We start from the raw sequence: 19,917 nt of genomic DNA, 5'->3' as shown, positions 1-19,917 counted from the left end.
AAGCTCTAGAGCTAACCTCCACAGGGATCCCAAGTTAGCGGTGGGAGGCAAAGAAGAGGGGCCTTTTGCCTCCACAGTCATCAGTCATTGGAAATGGGCTGCCCTGGAAATGAGGCAGGACTTTGAGGGAAGTGGTTCTCTTCACCCAAGGCAATCTTCCTATTTTCCCCAGAGGGACTGACAACTGAGAGCTGTCTGCCAGCAATACTCCCTGGCAATTCTCAGAAACTAGGAGAAGAAATCCTCTTTTTTTTTTTTTGGCCATGTTGCACAACTTGAGAGATCTTAGTTCCCTGACCAGGGACTGAACCCAGACACCCCCACCCCCAGTGAAAACACAGAGTCCTAGCCACTGGACCACCAGGGAACTCCCAACTCCTCTATTCTTGAAGGGGGATCTTGGTGACACATTATACCATCTTGGGAAGGATAACTGAATCACGTTGCTGTATAGTAGAAATTAATAAACACTGCAAATCAAATATATTTCAATAAAATACATTTTTAAATAATAAAATACTAATATATACAAAAATAGTAGGCTTATGGAACCTCTGCCCAGTCAACTCAAGTACTCTGTTCTTCATCTCCATGGATGGGAATTTGTGCCTTAATTTCTTCCTTTTCTCAATCTTTCCAATCTCCATGCCTATGACCTAAATTTTAGTGGTATATTATTAACTTGTCTTTTTTCCTCAACTGTATATCCTTTTTTTTTCCAACTGTATATCCTTAAAGTTTTTACATCAGTCAGAGAAAGTAAAGGAGGTGCTAAATTAACATGTTTTATAATGAAAAAAAGACCAAACTGGGGTTCAGAGATGTTTAACTTGCTCATGGCTACACAATAAGTTGCAGAATAATGCTTTGAACCTGAGCAGTCTGATTTTAGGGACCTGATCAGAACTTTTCCCTTTCTTTAGCGATCAGCAACCCAAAGCTCAATTTAGAGCCTACTGCCATGATTTGAGGAGCGATTTAGTTTGGCCCCCCTGCCCTGAATATTAAAAGGTAGTGATCAAGGCAGGCACAATGCCTGGGAGAAGCAGCAGCTCAGTACCGAACCTCACATGCACTTCTAGACTGAGTCACTGCATGGCCTGCCTCCCCCTGCACGTGTGGACATCAGCGGGCCCTGCTCTGCCAGACAAATTATTTCCTCTCGCTATCCATCTGTTGCTTCTTTATAAAACAAGAAGTTGAGGCTTCCCTAGTGGTCCAGTGGTCAAGAATCCACCTGCCAATGCCACGGACATGGGTTCAACCCCTGGTCTGGGAAGATCCTACACGCCATGGAGCAACTAAGTCCATGTGCCACAACTACTGAGCCTGCACGCCTAGAGCCTATGCTCTGCAACAGGAGAGGCCACTGCAATAAGAAGAGTAACTCCCACTCGCTGCAACTAGAGAGAACCTGAGTGCAGCAACAAAGACCCAATACAGCCAAAAATAAATAAATGAATAAACAATTTAAAAAAAAAACAGGGTTGGACAACACGGCCTATCTCAGAGGTCCTTACCAGTTCTAAAATGTTATAAATCTAGTTTTCCAGATCCTGGGCCATCCTCTCAGCTCTTGGAGCCAGCAGTTCAGAATGGCAAGGTAACCTACACAGTCCTCAGTTGTATAGTCCCAAAAGGTCATGACCATGACCTGGTTCTCTGTATCCAGCCTCTAACCACCACAGAGCACACCCCTTCAAATCCAAGTCAATATTAAGGCAGGGGGAAAACAAGTTGAGTTCTGCTAAACAAACAGGTTTGTACTTCTTCAAGGATTAAGGGAAAATGCCTAACAAGATTAGGGGAGAACCACATTCCAAAGCATACAAGGAGGAATTCATCTAAGTAAGCTTGTGTGTATGTTAGTCGCTCAGTCATGTCCGACTCTTGGCAATCCCATGGACTGTAGCCCACCATGCTCCTCTGTCCATGGGATTCTCCAGGCAAGAATACTGGAGTGGATTACCATTCCCTTCTCCAGCTAAGTAAGCTTAGGTCACCTTTTGCTGATGTGAGTTTCCTGTCCTAGGGAGAAGCAAAGATGCTGAAAGATGGGAAGGTCTTCAGAGTGATCCAAGAGAACTGCTGGGATCCAGAAGCTCGTCTTAGAGAAATGGACCAAACAGGTATCTACAATGAGAAGAAGTATCAATGTTTGCATCTTATGTTAGAGGCAAGTCTGCCCTTTGACTGCCTTACATGATTTATATGATGGCAACCTCTGATCCCATTTTTTCCACTGTTCCAGCTTCACTGGGGGAGGGATGGTACCCTCCACTATACTGTTTTTAGAGTGTGGATTTAAAATTTAGGTATGTGTGTGCTCAGTTGTGTTTGACTCTTTGAGACCCCATGGACTGTAGCCTACCAGGCTCTCCTGTCCACGGGATTTCCCAGGCAAGAATATTGGAGGGGACAGCCATTTCCTTCTCCAGAGGAATCTTCCCAACCCAGGGATTGAACCCAGGTCTCCAGCATTGCAGTCAGATTCTTTACCATCTGAGCCACTGGGGAAGCCCCCAAATTAGGTACACTTGTTTTAAAGTAGAATGCTGTGTTATTGGGGCTTTCTAGGTGGCACTGGTGCTAAAGAACCCTCTTGCACAATACAGGAGACATAAGAAACTCAGGTTCGATCCTGGGTCGGGAAGATCCCCTGGAGGCAGGCATGGCAACCCATTACAGTATTCTTGCCTGGAAAATCCCATGGACAGAGGAGCCTAGAGGGCTACCATCCACACGGTCGCAAAGAGTCAGACACGACTGAAGCAACATAGCACACACGCACGCATGCTGTATTATCAAAAAGATAAAAGTAGGACTTTATTCTTTTAAACATTTTAAATTCAAATGCATAGTATTTACTTATAGAGCCAATTAAAACAGTGAGAATTAGGGATTTCCCTGGTGAGCCAGTGGTTAGGACTCTGGGTTTCCACCGCAGGGGTCCTGGGTTCCTTCCCTGGTCAGGGAATTAAGATCCCACATGATAAGGCATGGCCAAACAAACAGACAAACAAAAACAGTAAAAATTAGAACTCACAGATTGAAGACACCAACTGCTTTCTTAGTTAGAGTCAGGATCCGATTTGTTTCTGCAGTTTGCTTCAGCACAGTACACAGAACATCCCCACTGACACACACATGGGATGGCAGCAGGAACAGCTCCAAAAAAGTAATCACAGAGTCCCACTATACTTTACAATAAAACCAGTCCAAACACTTGAAAGGGGAGAGTTAGGACATTTTTGTTTCCTGGCTAAATCAGTAACAATTTCTAAGAACTGCTTGCATTCCTTATCCTATATTTAAAAATCAAACAAGTCCCCCCAGTTTAAAAGAATTGTGAAAGCCTATCTAAAATATGATGGACAGGGATGAAAAATAAATAAAATTTAATTTTTAAATACGGTGTGACAGCCACATTGTGCTTTCACGTGTTATCACCTGGCTGGCTGTGCCACCAAGGAGAGCGTGCTCCAACAAGAGCACCCAGCCTTCCGGACACCCACAGGTCACGCTCAGGGGCTGTGATGAGGAACCCCCACAATAACACTGGCAGGCCTAACTTTTAACATCAGTGGTCTAGATTTAATGCAGAAAACAAAAGGTTCATACACACAAACAAACGAGTTTGGATCTACCACCTTTATAACCAAAGACAAATGCATGGGAAGTTCAAATACATACACAGAGATAGCAGGAGACATTTTATTCTAAGGTCTGCACAAATTGAGTTGAATTATCAGCCCCAAAATGTGCACGCTGTCTCTGGCAACTCTAAGCTGGATGGGCTTCCCTGGTGGCGTGAGCGGTAAAGAACCCATCTGCCAATGCAGGAGACATAAGAGATCCCTGGGTTGGGAAGATCCCCTGGAGGAGGGCATGGCAACCCACTCCAGTATTCTTCCCTGGAGAATCTCATGGACAGGGGAGCTTGGCAGGCTACAGTCCATTGCGTTGCAAAGAGTGGGACACAACTAAGCAACTCAGCATGCACACACACACCCATGCACTCTAGGTCAGATATTGCTTTATAGATTTTTTTAAATAACTAAAAGTATGTCTAAATTGCATTCACATTGAACTTTGTAGAAAGCCTGAAGCACCTCTATAGGCCATTCTAGAGAAAATGGTACATATGCCCCTGTTCTAGAAGAGGGATGGGAGGGGCGCTGGAGAGAGAACTGGCTTCCCAGACTGAGAGCAGAGCCCAAGCTGAACCAGAGCTCCCACCTCTCAAAGGGAAAACTAGTGGAAATGATGACTAGTGTCAGAACCATTGTTCAAGACTGAAGTTTAGATAAAGAATGTCCCCTTTGGTTTTGGCTGTGTGTTTCATTCCATGGCTCTCCTTAAGAGAACAGTCATGGCTATCCCTTGCTGAGCATTTAGTTTGTTTCCAGGCATTGTTCTCAGCACCCGACATGTATTAACTCGATTTCTATAACAACCATAGGAGGTAGCAACTATTATTATGCCCATTTTACAGATGAAGAAACTTAGGGACAGAGGTTAAGCAATCTGTCCAAGATTACATAACTTATAGGGGGCAAAACAGGGATTTGAACCCAGGCAGTCTGGCCACAAGGGCTTAACAGTGTATCCCTCTGCCTCTCTGAGGTAAGAAAATAAAATGATAAAGGCACAACACAGAAGATTTCAGCATACTGTGCCATTTTCACAGGGAGACAAAAGTAATTGGGTTACTTCATCACATTATGTGGCAGGCATTGGTTGTACCTATTCCCACCTGAAGGATGCAAAGCATTTAAATGATTTGCTTGGGAAGACACAACAGTAAATGGTAGAGCTGGGACTGTACTTGGGACTCTCTCTCTCATTCCATCACTCTTCCAAGGGAGCTTTTCCAAAGCCTCCCTCAGGATAAGAATTGCCTGGGGTGATTACTAGGAACTTTTTTCAGGCCCCATCCACTGAGTCAGAGTTTCTAAAGGAAGGCCTTTGAATTTGTTTTTATGATGTCACTTCTCTCCACCCCTGGCCTCTGCCCACTTTACTCAAGGTAAAGTGGTAAATTTGGGGAATGCTGTGCTATGCCAAACTTTTAAATACCTGTTTGTTTTTTTAAATATCAGCTCTAATTGGATTAGACTTGTTTTTTCACCTCTCAATTCCCAGAGACTAAAGAATAGGTATCCAAATAAACCAGCACATAAATAATGCAACTTACTATGTTAATATGAAATACAGTGACAAGTGATGGCCACTGGGGCGTAGGGAAGGAGCCAAGCTGGACAGGAGCCTCATCCCACCACTGGCAGGCCATGTGACCTTAGATCCAATCTATAAAACGGAGAAATCAAACAGAATAATGTAAACAAAAGCATTTGTGTAAAATGTGAAGATTTTACAGTTGAAAGGGACTTGTCTGTTGCATACTAATCAATGGACACAGATCCTATCTGTGGCGATGTTTAATGATGCTCTCTAATCAAAAGCTGTAGTGTCTAGTCCTCACTAAACAATGACTTATTTTTTCATATACGGATATGTTGAAAATGCCAGGCACTATTCTAGACACTCACTAGGGATGGGACATAGACAGGCTCATGTGGTGTTTATGACCATGTAAGGAATGGCATGGAATAAACAACTAACTACAGTCATGACAGACTGTAATAAGTAGCAGAAAATTAAGAGAACAGAACAGTGGGAGAGAGAATGCATGGAGTTAGGGAAAGCCTCTCCAAGGATCTGACGTTTGAACGGAGATCTTGGGGTGAAAAGGAGCACATCTTGTGATGAGCACAGGCAGAGAAGAGCATTCCAGGCAGATGGAATAGCCGTGCAAAGCCCCTGGGGCAGCAAAGAGCTCCAAAAACAGGCAGGAGGCGAATGACGCTCAGTGTGAGCAGGAGAGGCTGTGTGGAGTCTTATACCATGTTCAAGTCTGGACTTTACTCTAAGTGTGATTTTACTCTAAAAGTACTTGGAAGTTTTGAATAATAGAGTGACTTGATCTAAGTTTTAACACTTACTCTGGCTTCCAAGTGGAGAACAAACTGTAAGAGGACAAGAGTGATGGTAGGAGACCAGCTTGGAGGCTTCTGCAGCAGTCCCCATAGGAAATGCTGGTGGCTTGGACCAGGCAATGGCAAGAGATGGGGAGAGGTGAGTGCCTAAAAGGAACTGGAGCAGAGCAAACAGGACTTGCTGTTGGGTTGGATGTGGGTTTGAGGGAAAGAGGGCCCATCCTTGGTTTGGCAGCATCTCTCCCAATACCCCAGCTCCAGGAGTGTGACTATCAGAGAATTTAGGCATCCTGGATGCTGGAATCTGGAACCACACTCAGGGCCTCATTCTGGGCATTCCAGACAGTGGGACTCTACCTAGACTCACTTAGGAGATGAATTACAGGGCCAGGAAGGTGATTGAGAAATATACTCTGTCATGCATGACCTAAGATGAAACACCTTAAAAAAAAACTGATGGGGAAATGCCTTGCTTAAATACAATTTCACAGTTGTTGAAATAACTCTTGAAAAATGGGCATTTTAGTTTTTCTTCAATGATCTCATTTTCGTCCAGCCTTTCCTCCTCCTCTTAGAACTGAGGCTGTGGGATGAGGGAAGCCTAGGGCACAGACCCTGAGAGAAGGAGACAGGGAAGACACAGTGAGGGAGGGGAGAGCAGAAGGAAGATGGGATGGAGACTTGCTAGGCTCCTCGGCCCTGGGAAATGCAGAGGTGCCTGGGTCATTCTTCTCACTGGCTTTGCCTTTGTGTCTGTGTCTAGGAGTGACTGTGCAAGCCCTTTCCACGGTTCCCGTCATGTTTAGCTACTGGGTGAGTGTGAAATCTCAATCCATCTCTTTGGTGAGCAAAGGCTCACATCCATTCCCTAGCAAGTAGACAGATGTCTCAAGTCTTAACATTGCCCACCCAACTCTCCTTTAGAGATCAGCAGGGCCCCTCACACTTACACTATTCTCTCCCAGGCCTGTCTTCCTAGTAATGTCCTTGCTCTGGAACTCCAGTGTTCAGTATGGTAGCCAATAGCTGCATGTTTCTATGTAACTTGAATTATATTTCCACTGGACAGCACAATTGTAGACTCAATCTTAATCTCCATCAGAACGACCTATTGACTCATTCCTGCCAAGTGAGGCTCAGTAACCAATAAGCCAGTTTATTCTAAAGTGATAAAGATTTTGAGGTGATAGGAGTGATGATGATGGCCTAATATGTTGCCTCTCCCATGGAAATACACACAATTCAAAACAGGATTCCTTGAGTTGGATGTCTTTCCCCAAGTGATTAAATCTTGAGTGCTAAAATTTTCAGGCATGATGGCAAGCCTGCAAAAGAACACTTTTGTAAGTAGTTGGAGGTACACTAAGTACCTGCTCAGCTAAATAAATATTCAATCACGTGGCGATTGAAGGAGCATTGGAAATACCACCTATTCTCACCTCCTCCACCTATGTTCATAATTTCAGTATTAGTGATTCAATACTTATCTGTTCCTATGATGAAATTCACCACTTAAAATAAAAATACCCTAAGACCTCAAGATACCTGAATTTACCTGATTGTGTGCTATTCTAACTGGACAACTGGCATTGCTGGAGAGTACCAAATTCTTAGCAGTGGGGTGGGATGATGTTGAAAAGACAGAAAGGAAGGAAGGAGAGTTAGGAGAACAGAAAGCAAACTTTGTCTGCATCATCATCTTGCTAATAAGGTAACTGAGTGTCACAGCCAACAGGAAGGACAAGGAGAAAGACAGGGACAGGAGAGTTTCGTGAGCAGCCTGACATCCCCAAGGAGATGTGACAAGAGGTGCCCTGATATCTGGCTCAGTTCGTGGTGTGGGTAGAGGGGAGCCCTGCAGGCTCCTATCTGTGTTGGTGGATGGTCTGCCCTCATTCTATGTCCAGTGTAGACATTCTATGTCCAGGCCCTGATTACATCAGTTTTCTAATTAATCAGCAATGTGCTAGCAGTTTTCTTTACCTTGGTAATGACTGGCTTCTGGGTCTTCTGTGGCCAAGTGCCTATCTCAAACTGCTTCAGGTTTATGAGGTGTAAAGCCACTGGGCGGGACAAATGACTGAGCCTAGAGGAGGTGCTGAGCAGAGTAAATATCCATAGTAGGTTTTGAACCACGTGCTTTCCTTTGCCTGTCTCCACCAGGCCAAACCTCAGGATACTTTAGACCTGTGCCAGCTTCTGAACAACGACCTCGCTGCCACCATTGCGAGCCACCCCAGGAGGTTTGTGGGTCTGGGGACGTTGCCCATGCAGGCCCCTGAGCTGGCGGTTAAGGAGATGGAGCGCTGTGTGAAGAAGTTGGGCTTTCCCGGGGTTCAGATCGGCTCCCACATCAACGAGTGGGACCTGAATGCACCGGAACTCTTCCCAGTGTACGCGGTGAGTATGAGGTGCCACAACGTGGAGCGGGTACTGTGCTGGGTGTCCCTGGGTTGGAGAAATGCCTGATGACATGCTGGATACAGGGGGAATGTGGAAAGAGCTTCCCCACAGGATGGGCCATCCTACTAGAAAAGGGACAAGTGAAAATGCTTCCCAGGTCAGCCCTAAGTTAACTCAGTGAAATCTCTCTTCTTTTGAGCCCTCTTGCTCTCCTTTTAAAGTTTAATTTGGAATAAAATAGATAACCAACAAGGACCTACTATAAAGTACAAGGACCTCTGCTCAATATTCTGTAATAACCTAAATGGGGAAAGAATTTGAAAAAGAATAGATACATGTATATGTGTAAACAAGTCACTTTGCTATACACTTGAAACACAACATAGTTAATCAACTGTGCTCCAATATAAAATAAAATTTTTTTTAACTTTAAATAAAGAAGTTTCATTTGGAAGCCAAATTATTACCCACATCACAGCCACTGTGCAAAAGGATCAGGTTAATGACAAGCCCCAAAGTATTTACTTTTGCTTTGGAAAAAAATTCTTACCATTTTTCAAAATTATGAAGTAATCCAATTGTGGAAAATATAGAAAAGCATAAGGAGAAAAATAACTACATAAAATAAAAAAAAGCAACAAGGATTTACTGTATAGCACAGGGAATTAAACCCAATACCTTGTAATAACACATAATGGAATATAATCTGCAAAAAAAGAAAAAAACCAAATCACTATGCTGTACATCTGAAACTAACACAATATTATGAATCAACTATATTTTAAATAAATAGGAAAACAAAAATAACCCATAATTCTGCCACCCAAAAATGATTAACCATGGTTAATAGTACATTTATCTTTTTATATGCATACATCTGCATATTTTATATTTTAATGGAATTGGAATTACACATTCTACTACCCATGTGATTTTATATTCTAATTGAGAATTTCTAACCTAAGTGAAAATTCTCTCAATGCGTGACTTAAAATAACTGCATAGTATTGCAATATGTCTTGTTTTATTTAACCGACGCTCAATTAAGATACTTTTTAAACCATATATTTTTTAAATGTAGTATAATAAAAATATGCAACAAAAATATACCATCACAATGTTAACATTTGATGATACGAGATGGTAAGCATATAGCTGTTCATTGTACTATTGTTTATAACTTTCTATATTTGAAACACTGCATAATAAAATATATCTTCAAAAATGCAGTGCCAGCCATTTCTGAAATATCCAGCAGAAGAATCCACAATCCCACAGTTCTCTCTACTTCGGGAGGTTCTTTCTGTACCTAAATCTGCTTTCCTTAATTTCAGAATTCAAGATGCTTAATTCTTTATTCAATTGCATTTTTAAAAAATTTCTTACTTCCCTCCTGGGATTATAATAGTATCATTTTTGGTTATTTTCATTGTAAAAGCAAAATCTTCAGTAATGAATTAAGTAGATGTTGGTGGACCCATCAGGTACTACAATCACTGATCATTTATTTCATTTATTATTTATTGAGCTCTGACTGCATGCAGGATGTTTTCCATGTCTGTGTCTATGGACACTGCCCACCAGTTGGGGGACTGCCTGTTAAATCTCCTCCCAATAACCTGAAAGATTTAATGCTCCTCTAAATATTGAACTCCCAGAAGATTATTGGCTGCAGTGGCTGAACTGATCCAGTGACTGTTTTCTAGAAACTTTAATGAGCTCTGAAAAGAGGATTTATTTACTTGCGTATAAAATTGTTTCAGCACAGTGTGAGCAAGCCTTCAGCTATAAGTCATTATATTATTCATTGGACTTGGCTTTATGAATTACTAAGGTGCTCAGAAAGCAACAGCAGCCAGTTGGGGTCCAAATAGATATTGTCATTTATGTGATCAGTTCAATTAATCATTCTAACTAGGCTGTTTTGGGGTCTGCCAGTCTCTGTAGGGATTCAAGAAAGCATCCTGGCCCCATTTGACTTGTGATGTCCTGGGGTTGACAGCACATTTGTTTGGTTAGCAAGACTTGCCAGCCTTACCACTAACTTGCTGAAACGAATGAGAGGAGTTTCTGTGAGCCAAACAAATGACAGGAGTTTCTGTCATTGAGAGGTCAGCCAGAGCTCCAGAGCACCTGATTGTCCCCCTAATCTCCTAGACCTTTGTTCTCATGTGAACCCAACCACAGGTTCACATCAGTTTTTAGGTATAAAGATGACTTTGTTTTATGAGGCAGAGTGGTAGTGGCAAACTGCCTACCATTTATTAGCCAGAAGACCTCAGTTACTTACTTAGCCTCTATCTGCCTTAGTTTCCCTGTATGTAAAATGGGAATAATAAAAAGTGTTCATCTCCTAAAGGATTAAACTAGTTAACAACTGCAAAATTGCTATATACAAAATACATACATATATGCATGTGTGCTAAGTCAAGTCAGTCATGTTCGACTCTATGCGACCCTATCGACTATAGCCCACCAGGCTCCTCTGTCCATGGGATTCTCCAGGCAAGAATACTGGAGTGGGCAGCCATTCCCTTCTCCAGGGGATATTCCCAACCCAGAGATCAAAGCCGCATCTCTTATGACTCCTGCCTTGGTGGGTTCTTTACCATTAACGCCACCTGGAAGCCTATATATAATATATATTATATATAAAATATACACACACATATATATATAACAGCTTTGGCACACGGTCAGTCAGTCAGTTCAGTCCCTCATTCGTGTCCAACTCTTTGCGGCTCCATGAACCACAGCACGCCAGGCCTCCCTGTCCATCACCAACTCCCAGAGTCCACCCAAATCCATGTTCATCGAGTCGGTGATGCCATCCAACCATCTCATCCTCTGTCATCCCCTTTTCCTCCTGCCCTCAATCTTGCCCGGCATAAGGGTCTTTTCCAATGAGTCAGCTCTTCGCATCAGGTGGACAAAGTATTGGAGTTTCAGTTTCAACATCAGTCCTTCCAATGAACAACCAGGACTGATCTCCTTTAGGATGGACTGGTTGGATCTCCTTGCAGCCCAAGGGACTCTCAAGAGTCTCCTCCAACACCACAGTTCAAAAGCATCAATTTTTCGGTGCTCAGCTTTCTTTATAATCCAACTCTCACATGCATACATGACCACTGGAGAAACCATAGCCTTCACTAGATGGACCTTTGTAGACAAAGAAATGTCTCTGCTTTTTAATATGCTGTCTAGGTTGGTCATAACTTTCCTTCCAAGGAGTAAGCGTCTTTTAATTTCATGGCTGCAATCACCATCTACAGTGATTTTGGAGCCCCCAAAAATAAAGTCAGCCACTGTTCCCACTGTTTCCCCATCTATTTGCCATGAAGTGATGGGACCGGATGCCATGATCTTAGTTTTCTGAATGTTGAGCTTTAAGTCAACTTTTTCACTCTCCTCTTTCAGTTTCATCCAGAGGCTCTTTAGTTCTTCACTTTCTGCCATAAGGGTGGTGTCATCTGCATATCTGAGGTTATTGATATTTCTCCCAGCAACCTTGATTCCAGCTTGTGCTTCCTCCAGCCCAGTGTTTCTCATGATGTACACTGCATACAAGTTAAATAAGCAGGGTGACAATATACAGGCTTGACATACTCCTTTTCCTATTTGGAACCAGTCTGTTGTTCCATGTCCAGTTCTAACTGTTGCTTCCTGACCTGCATACAGATTTCTCAACAGGATCAGGTGGCCTGGTATTCCCACCTCTTTCAGAATTTTCCACAGTTTATTGTGATCCTTTTGGCACATAGTAAGTGCTGAATAAATTTAGACTTATCACGATTTTGACGGTGTAAGTGACTTATTTTTATATTATTTACAATGTGTCATATGCCAAAAGTGATCAAAAATATTTGTTAATTTTAATGGAATAGAAATGAACCATCACAGTTACACAGAATGAAATTTTATCCTCATGAAGAGTGAAATCCCACCAAGATACTGTAAGCACGTGCCTTTATCAAGCACAAACCATCCCAAAAAGTTGATACTCTCCAGCCTGCATCCACTAGTAGAAACCAACTAGCTCCTCTCCCTTCAAAAGACTTATATCTCTTCCACTCCCCAGACCCTGTTGAATTAGAAGTCCTTTCTTCAACCTACACTTTGCCTGCCACTTTCAGAATCACCTGTTGTCCCAGGACTATTTCTCCATTTTAAAAATGCTTATGCACACAAGTCACATTGCATCAGCCTGGTTGGCCCAAATGTTTATATGTAGATGTAGGATGAATCATCCCAGCACCTTAATACATCTGGAAAAGAAACGCTCTAAGGAAATTTGTTTTGACCCGTGGCAAGCCACTGATATTAAAAACCTGTTGAGAGGACTTTTTCTAATTAAACATTGTGTTAAGTAAAGGCCATGCCCTCCAGATGGTATCTCCAGTTCCCAAAAGGTCCTGGAGCAGTTTTGCTCATGACATTCTTTTCAGTACCTGCTTTGCTGCAGCACTGAGAGCGCTTCCCTTTTTCAAGTCGTCTCACTCACAGCAGCTCAGCTGTGATCCTGAGGCTTTGTGGGTGCCTGTAGATCCCACAAATTCCCAGCTAATGTCAGACTTGGAGAGGCCAGATGATATAGGTCAGGCCAACTTGCTTCAGGACAGTCATGGGCCCCTGGCTCCCAGCCCATCACTTCCTCACTTTCCGCATCATTGAGTTTCCAGCAGGGGCAGAGGAGGGAACACTCCAACTATGACTCCAATGATACAATCTGAGCAATCCTTCTGAAAAAGTGGACCAAACAGGAACCAGCGGGTGAAATTTCCTTGGCATTTGAGGTGTGGGATCAATCCTTGAGTGTTTTGCCAATGCTCTTTTTAATTCTAACCAACACCCTTGTTAATTCTAAGTGTTCTTTTTAGTTAGTTTTTCAATGATTCTGTTATATAGATCAGAAAAAACTTCAAAAATAGTTTACTTATTCATATCAATATAGAACCAGAGAAAAGCAATACCCTAAAATAGTGCCCTATATTTGCTGGCTCATCCCAATAACCCCCTCACTCTCTGATTGCTTCTTTGAAGGAGGCTGAAAGGCTGAACTGTTCCCTATTTGTGCACCCCTGGGACATGCAGATGGATGGACGGATGGCCAAATACTGGTTCCCTTGGCTCATAGGTTCGTGTCAGCTTGTGATCTGGAAAAGAGAGTCAAGTCCTTGGTGTTTTCCAATTATCTATGGATACTATTATGTCAAAGAGAGAAAATATGAATAACTGACAGGATTGTGAGTTATTGAGTTCTTACTCCTGTGTGTATTATCTCATTTAATTTTTTTAAATTGAAGTACAGTTGATTTATAATGTTCCAAGTGCATAGCAGACTGATTTAGTTAGGTTACTTCATTTAATTTTAATCGTATTCACACAAAACTTTATGAGGTTGACATTATAATAGCCTCTTTTTTTGGCCATGCCACATAGCTTGAGGGATCTTAGTTCCCCAACCAGGTATCAAACTCATGCTTCCTGTGGTTGAAACTCAGGATCCTAACCACTGAACAGCCAGGGAATTCCTAAAATATCTATTTTAAATATGAAGAAACTGAGTCTCGAAGTGGTTAGGTAAGCTGTGCCAGTCACATAGTCAAAAAGTGAGAAAGCAAATCTGTCTGACTCCAAAGCTGCCTCACTACACAGATACCCAAAAAGTCTCTGAAAAAAAAAGCAGCCATGCCTATCTAATAGATTTTTTAGAAGCCAGTGATAGCATCAGCCTTTACAAATGAGAACCCTGGAACTGTGAGTAGAAGGTCAACTTCCCCTATCGAAGGACAAGGTTTTCAAGTTCCCTGTTACCTGCTCTCCCCCACCTGCACTGTTCACCCATGGTTCCACCTAAGGATAAGAGGAGAGACCTCTACTAGGAAAAAGAGGCGAGATCTCTACTAGGCCTACCAGTCTCAGAATAAGAGCTGGTCTGGATTCTCTTTCTGCCCTGACATTTTATGCCCCTGTTATTGCTTTTGGAGACCAATGAATTTAGTAAGGCAGCTTCCTCCCCACCCCCCACCAAATTCTTGAGCAGCAGTTAGAAGAAATAACCTAAGAAGCCCCAGCACTCTGCAGCTTCAAAGAAAATTTCTTCCCAATTCACACAACACACTTTGATAAGTCCCACAAACATACTTGTATTGCAGCTTCCCACAGGAAAAACAAAGGAGAGCATTTATACAGAGGATCATCTCATAACTTATTTTGCAACATAAATATATATTGATCTTTTCCAGCATGCCAGGCCCTGTACCTGGCATTAAGGATATAACAGGCATGGACAAAAACCTCTGCCCTTCTGAAGCCAGAGGTGACAAACAAGTTCACAGATCACAAACAAGCCGACTACTTTCAGTATTTTATTCGGGATGCAAAGGCAGTCTTTAAAGGATTGGAGAATTCCCAGCAGGGGAAGGTCATGATCCAATTCACATTATAAATATTCCACTTTGGCTCCTATATGGACAATGTATGTGGGGTTACTGTCCACGTATGATGCTACTGGAAACTCTGCCCACAAACCATTCCCAGAGAGAGATGAATACACCCTGCTTCCAGAATTCTCAAGAGGCTAAGGATTGAGGGAGCCAGAAGCCTCTCTGTCCATGGAATGGTGACAGGCCTAAGGTGGGATGAGCAACCAGTAAAGCCCCATTCGGCAGCCAGAGAATCAGCTTCCCCAGAAGGCCCAGAGCTCAGTCACAGAGCCCCAAGAGAGTTCTTTTTTTTTTTAACATGAAACATGCTCTTTACTAATGATCCCATAGACTGTAGCCTACCAGGCTCCTCCGTCCATGGGATTTTCTAAGCAAGAACACTGGAATGGGTTGCCATTTACTTCTCCACCCCAGGGAGTTCTTAATCACAGACTAAAAAACAGTCATCTGGAAATATTACCCAGATTGACTCCATGGAAGTGAAAGCATCAGGTGTGGATCAGCTGCCTCTTCTAGAAGCACAAATCACTTGAAATCATTCATTTTAATCCAGTTACTTTCAACCTCAGCTCTAAGGGGGCAGCAAAGATTTGGCAGGAATATTAATATTAGTTGATACTGAGTACTCACTAACCGGCAAGAACTAACCATTATGATCCCCATTTTACAGACGAGGAAAACTGAAACACAGGGAGGCAACTCATATTTGTTGAGCACCTATAATGTGAAGTTCTGGCCAAGAACTTTCGCAATATCATCTTTGCAAGAGCTTGCATAGCCTTGCAAGATGGGCACCACTGTCGCCATTTCACAGGTGAAGCAGCCCAGACTCAAGGGCATTATATCAGTTTCAAAGGCCAAGAAGCAAAATAATTGAAAGAAGAAGGGTTCAGCCTAGATTCACTGTATTCTACTTGACCCATTGAATCCAAAATGAAAGCTGGAAGAGTCAGGACAAAAGCCAGGTCCTCTCGCTCCTTGACTGTTCTAGCCATTAAATGACTTCACTTGCAAGTGGCAAATAGGGACTGTCCCATGGTTTCCACTTGCCAAAGTCATGGCCTGCATAAAACCAAGCATGCTGGGGCACAGGGAAACTGTTTCTCAGCACTGACAATTATAGTAAGGTGCTATTCCCCTGCCATTAGCATCACTGAACTTGTTTGTGGTGACAACCCCTATACTTCATGACTGTTTCCTCTTCCAGGAATGCCAGCTGAGACCACTGCAGCCATCTGTTCCATGATCATGGGTGGAGTGTTTGAGAAGTTTCCTAAACTGAAAGTATGCTTTGCACATGGAGGTAAGACCCTATCTGTATTGGTCTGCTTGGGCTGCCAGAACAAAATATGACCACAGTCTGGGCAGCTTAAACCACAGAAATGTGTTTTCTCAGAGTTCGGGATCCAGGATCAAGGTGCCAGCAGGATTGGTTTTTGGTGAGACTCTTTTCCTGTATTACAGAAGGCTGCCTTACTATGTCCTTACCTGTCCTTTTCTGTGTGTGTTCACAGGAAGAGAGAGAGAGAGTTTAGGTGTGTCTTCCTCTTCTTATGAGGACCAGTCCAAACTTATGACCTCATTTAACCTTAATTATCTCTGTAAAGGCCTTATCTACAGATACAGTCGCATTGGGGATCAGGGACACAATTTTGGAGGGATACAATTTGGTCCTTCCAGTTACTGTTCTAGTTATAAAATATATGATGTTTCAAGGACCAAATTCCACTTTTGCAGACAAGTTTAGTTTGGCTGGCACAGTTTACTTGATTTTGCTTTGGTTTTTATTTAAATGTCTCTTGTTAGACCATAAGCAGTTTGCAATAGCCTCTACCATTCACTATTGTTTAGAAACAGGCCTGTTTCATTCCTCTACATTTCCTGTTTGGTCCCTATAAGTAAATGAGTTTGGAACTCTTGGTTACATTCACATGATATCCAACTGCACATACTGTTCTCTAATCTGCTTTTCCTTCTCATCAGCACAGAGAGACGTCTTTCAATGTCAGTGAGTACAGACCATCATCATTTTTGATGGTTGTATGTATAGCAATATTTTTTATGGATATGCCATCATTATTTAAATATTTCCCAACTGATAGGTTGCCTCTGTATTTTTATATCATAAGACACTTCATTTTGAAAATCTTGACCACATATCTTTACACACTTGGCTTCTCTCCCTAGGATATGCATTCCTTAAATATGAATTTCTAGATGAGTTAACTTCATCCTATATTCTGGCTCCTTTATTCTGGGTCATCTCTCAGCATTTGGAACCCAGTAGGTCCTCTGTAAATGCAGTTAACTAGCTGGGTTATAGGAACTTCTTGCACACAGCATGAGGATTGAAAAGAATCCTTTTCAAGTAACACTAGCCCCTCAGGAATGTGTTTTACTTGCAGGTGGCTCCTTCCCCTTCACAGTTGGAAGAATCTCCCATGGATTCAGCATGCGTCCTGATCTGTGTGCACAAGACAATCCAACCAACCCAAAGAAATACCTTGGTTCCTTTTATACAGACTCCTTGGTTCATGATCCTCTGGCCCTCAAGCTGTTAACAGATGTCATAGGAAAGGTAAGCCAGAATCACTATTCAAATAACCAGTTGCCTGGTCTCTCTCCATAAAAGGGGTATGGGGAAGAGGCATTAGAAGAAAAAAGAGGTACACTGAACTATGGAATTAGGTTTGCTCACATGGGGTATCCTATCCAGAATCTCCTTCAACAGAGACCATATGTCACCAGGAAACCATCATGGATGTGTGCCAGGGAAATCCCAGATAACCCACATGGCTGGTAGCTCCCCAGATAAGTTCCTCTTCCTACGGTCACCTGTGTAGCGATCCTAAGGAAGTGACACATAATGATGAGGTAAGCAGGAAAAAGCCACCAGTTTTGAAGTCAAATCCACCTTAATTAAAATCCTGGCTCCACTTCTTACGAATTAGGTAAAGTGTGACTCTGTCTGGCGGTGCGGTGGTAAAGAATCCTCATGCTAATTCAGGAAACATAAGAGATGTGGGTTCAGTCTCCCCAGAAGGTGGGCATGGCAACCCACTCCAATATTCTTGCCTGGAGAATCCCATGGAGAGAGGGATCTGGCAGGCTACAGTCCATGGGGTCACAGAGAGTCAGACATGACTGAAGCGACTTAGCATTCACGCACAGGACTCTAACTGTCCTCATCCACTAAATGAAGGGAACTGGAACATTAAAGGGAGGGGATGGCACTGGTCAGGGAGGCAAGGGAAGATGATGAAGGGTCTTAGGCACTATTTGAAATGTTTCTCTGGCCTTTGTTTTGAAAACAATTCTCTCGTTTGGCCAAAAAGATCAGCACGGTAGTGCTTTACATCTCACAAGAGAAAGTCCTTCCTCTGTTGTGGTCTGCTAGCAGCTCTCCTGTAATGGCTTTCACGTATTTGAAGACTGGCAATGTGGTACTTGGATTGAGAGTAGATTCCAAGGCATTTACAATCTTGTTTAGCAGAGAAAGAGGTCGACTATTTGAAAGCTGCAAGTAGTGTTCTACCTCCAGAATGGAGACTACATCTCACTTTAAAGCTGACTGTTTCTCTGGCTTGGGCAGCTCACTAGAATAAAAATGCTGAACATTCTGGTTTGGGAATAAATTACGTGACTGAGCTCTGTGTCTGGGCCTTCTGGCTTTTGTGTTGCCCCTGCTGAAATGGAAACTTAGCTAGTTGTGACTTCTGATTATTACTGGCTTGGACAAAGGGGCTATGGGCAGGAGTATAAGTAGAAAACTACAAAAAGGAGAAACTGAAAGATACTGTGAGCTCTGAACTTCAGATAACAGAGGACAGGGACTAGGAAAGTGATGTGGAACTGGGAAAAGGGTCATTCTCACTACCTCCCATCAAGCGTAGTATCCCTGGTATTCCTGACAATGGCAACTTCAGGAAAAAACATCCTCGGCAAATATTAATACAACAACCATCTTACGAGGAATATCATTAGCATCTTTAAACAGAATTCAGGGCAATATACATTGGCCAGGAGGTCACAGCAGAAGAGGAAGAACATGGAAAATGCCTTGTGGTAACCAGTGGATAGACTAGTTAGTAAGTACATCCCTTTTATGGACTCTTAGAAAAACTCAGAGGGAGCTTTGCAAAACTGCAAAGGTGCATTCAAACTGTGAAGACTGAGCCATAGTAATGTGGGCATCAAAAGCAAATGTGACCTCATTTTATGTGACTTCACATGCTGGTGAATCTAGGATACAGAGGCAGTATATATTAATAATTTAGGATTCTATTTAAAATATTAATGTTTCTTCATTTTAGTTATAGTCACATTAGCAAAATCTTTCAAAAACAATCCCCAAACCAGAACAGCTAAGGAAAGTCCTAGCATGACAGCCAGTCTAGAAAGAAACTGTCCAAATTAGAGCTAGAGGAGAGAGGTTAGAGCTGTCGAGCTGTGGAGGGAGGTCCAGGACAGATGAAATGGAATGGATGGGTTATTTGATGTGTTTGAATTTGAAACAATGATCACCAGGCATTCAACAGATATAGTTATGCATTAGGAACAAACAAGCTGTACGTATATAGAAAATACAGCAAATGAAACAAAGGAAATAACTCCAAGAAAATAAACATCCATGCAAAGACAGATAATCACTGTATACTATTTGACTCAACAGTGAACAATATTTATATTTCTAGTGTAAATATTAAGCATTAACTTAATTGAAAATTGTAATTTTACTAGGAAAATGGAGGAGAGAAGTTGGGGTAAGAAATTCTCCATGATCATAATGGGAAGTCAGTAAATACTCTCGAAAGCTAATAAATCAAGAAACAATATTATAATCTTATTATCTGGATCTGTGAGGGTGATTATCAGAAGATTCATGTTAAAAGGTAAAAGAGGCTGCTTTAAGCAACAAGAACTGAGAAAGTGGACCCAGGACTGTATTTTATAAGACATTAGTAATATTTGATTGTTTAACTATGTATTAAACATAGTTAAGAAAACCTTCTCTGGTTGTTCAGACAATAAAGAATCTGCCTGCAATGCAGGAGACCCAGGTTCGATTT

The 19,917-nt window shown here is 42.3% G+C and overlaps 1 protein-coding gene across 8 annotated transcripts in view; it reads left to right on the top strand.

The window, feature by feature from the left end:
- ACMSD (aminocarboxymuconate semialdehyde decarboxylase) overlaps positions 1-19,917 on the top strand; it is a 61,097-nt gene that overhangs the window by 13,589 nt on the left and 27,591 nt on the right. For 7 of the 8 annotated variants that reach the window (XR_011491006.1, XR_011491007.1, XM_070476280.1 and 4 more), the window contains 6 exons: positions 2,033-2,129; positions 6,763-6,812; positions 8,163-8,399; positions 13,443-13,536; positions 16,056-16,151; positions 17,254-17,426. Coding sequence is in view for 6 of the 8 variants with exons in the window: in XM_070476280.1 (XP_070332381.1) it covers positions 2,033-2,129; positions 6,763-6,812; positions 8,163-8,399; positions 13,443-13,536; positions 16,056-16,151; positions 17,254-17,426 (747 nt within the window). In the remaining 2 variants the exon portion in view is untranslated. Of the gene's footprint in view, positions 1-2,032; positions 2,130-6,018; positions 6,139-6,762; positions 6,813-8,162; positions 8,400-13,442; positions 13,537-16,055; positions 16,152-17,253; positions 17,427-19,917 lie in introns of those variants that run through there. The other variant, XM_070476281.1, reaches the window with a different exon arrangement.

The sequence above is a fragment of the Odocoileus virginianus genome, chromosome 13, assembly GCF_023699985.2.
Source record: "Odocoileus virginianus isolate 20LAN1187 ecotype Illinois chromosome 13, Ovbor_1.2, whole genome shotgun sequence".
In the NCBI taxonomy this organism is placed as follows: Eukaryota; Metazoa; Chordata; class Mammalia; order Artiodactyla; family Cervidae; genus Odocoileus; species Odocoileus virginianus.
This window is presented reverse-complemented; position numbering and strand designations above follow the sequence as displayed.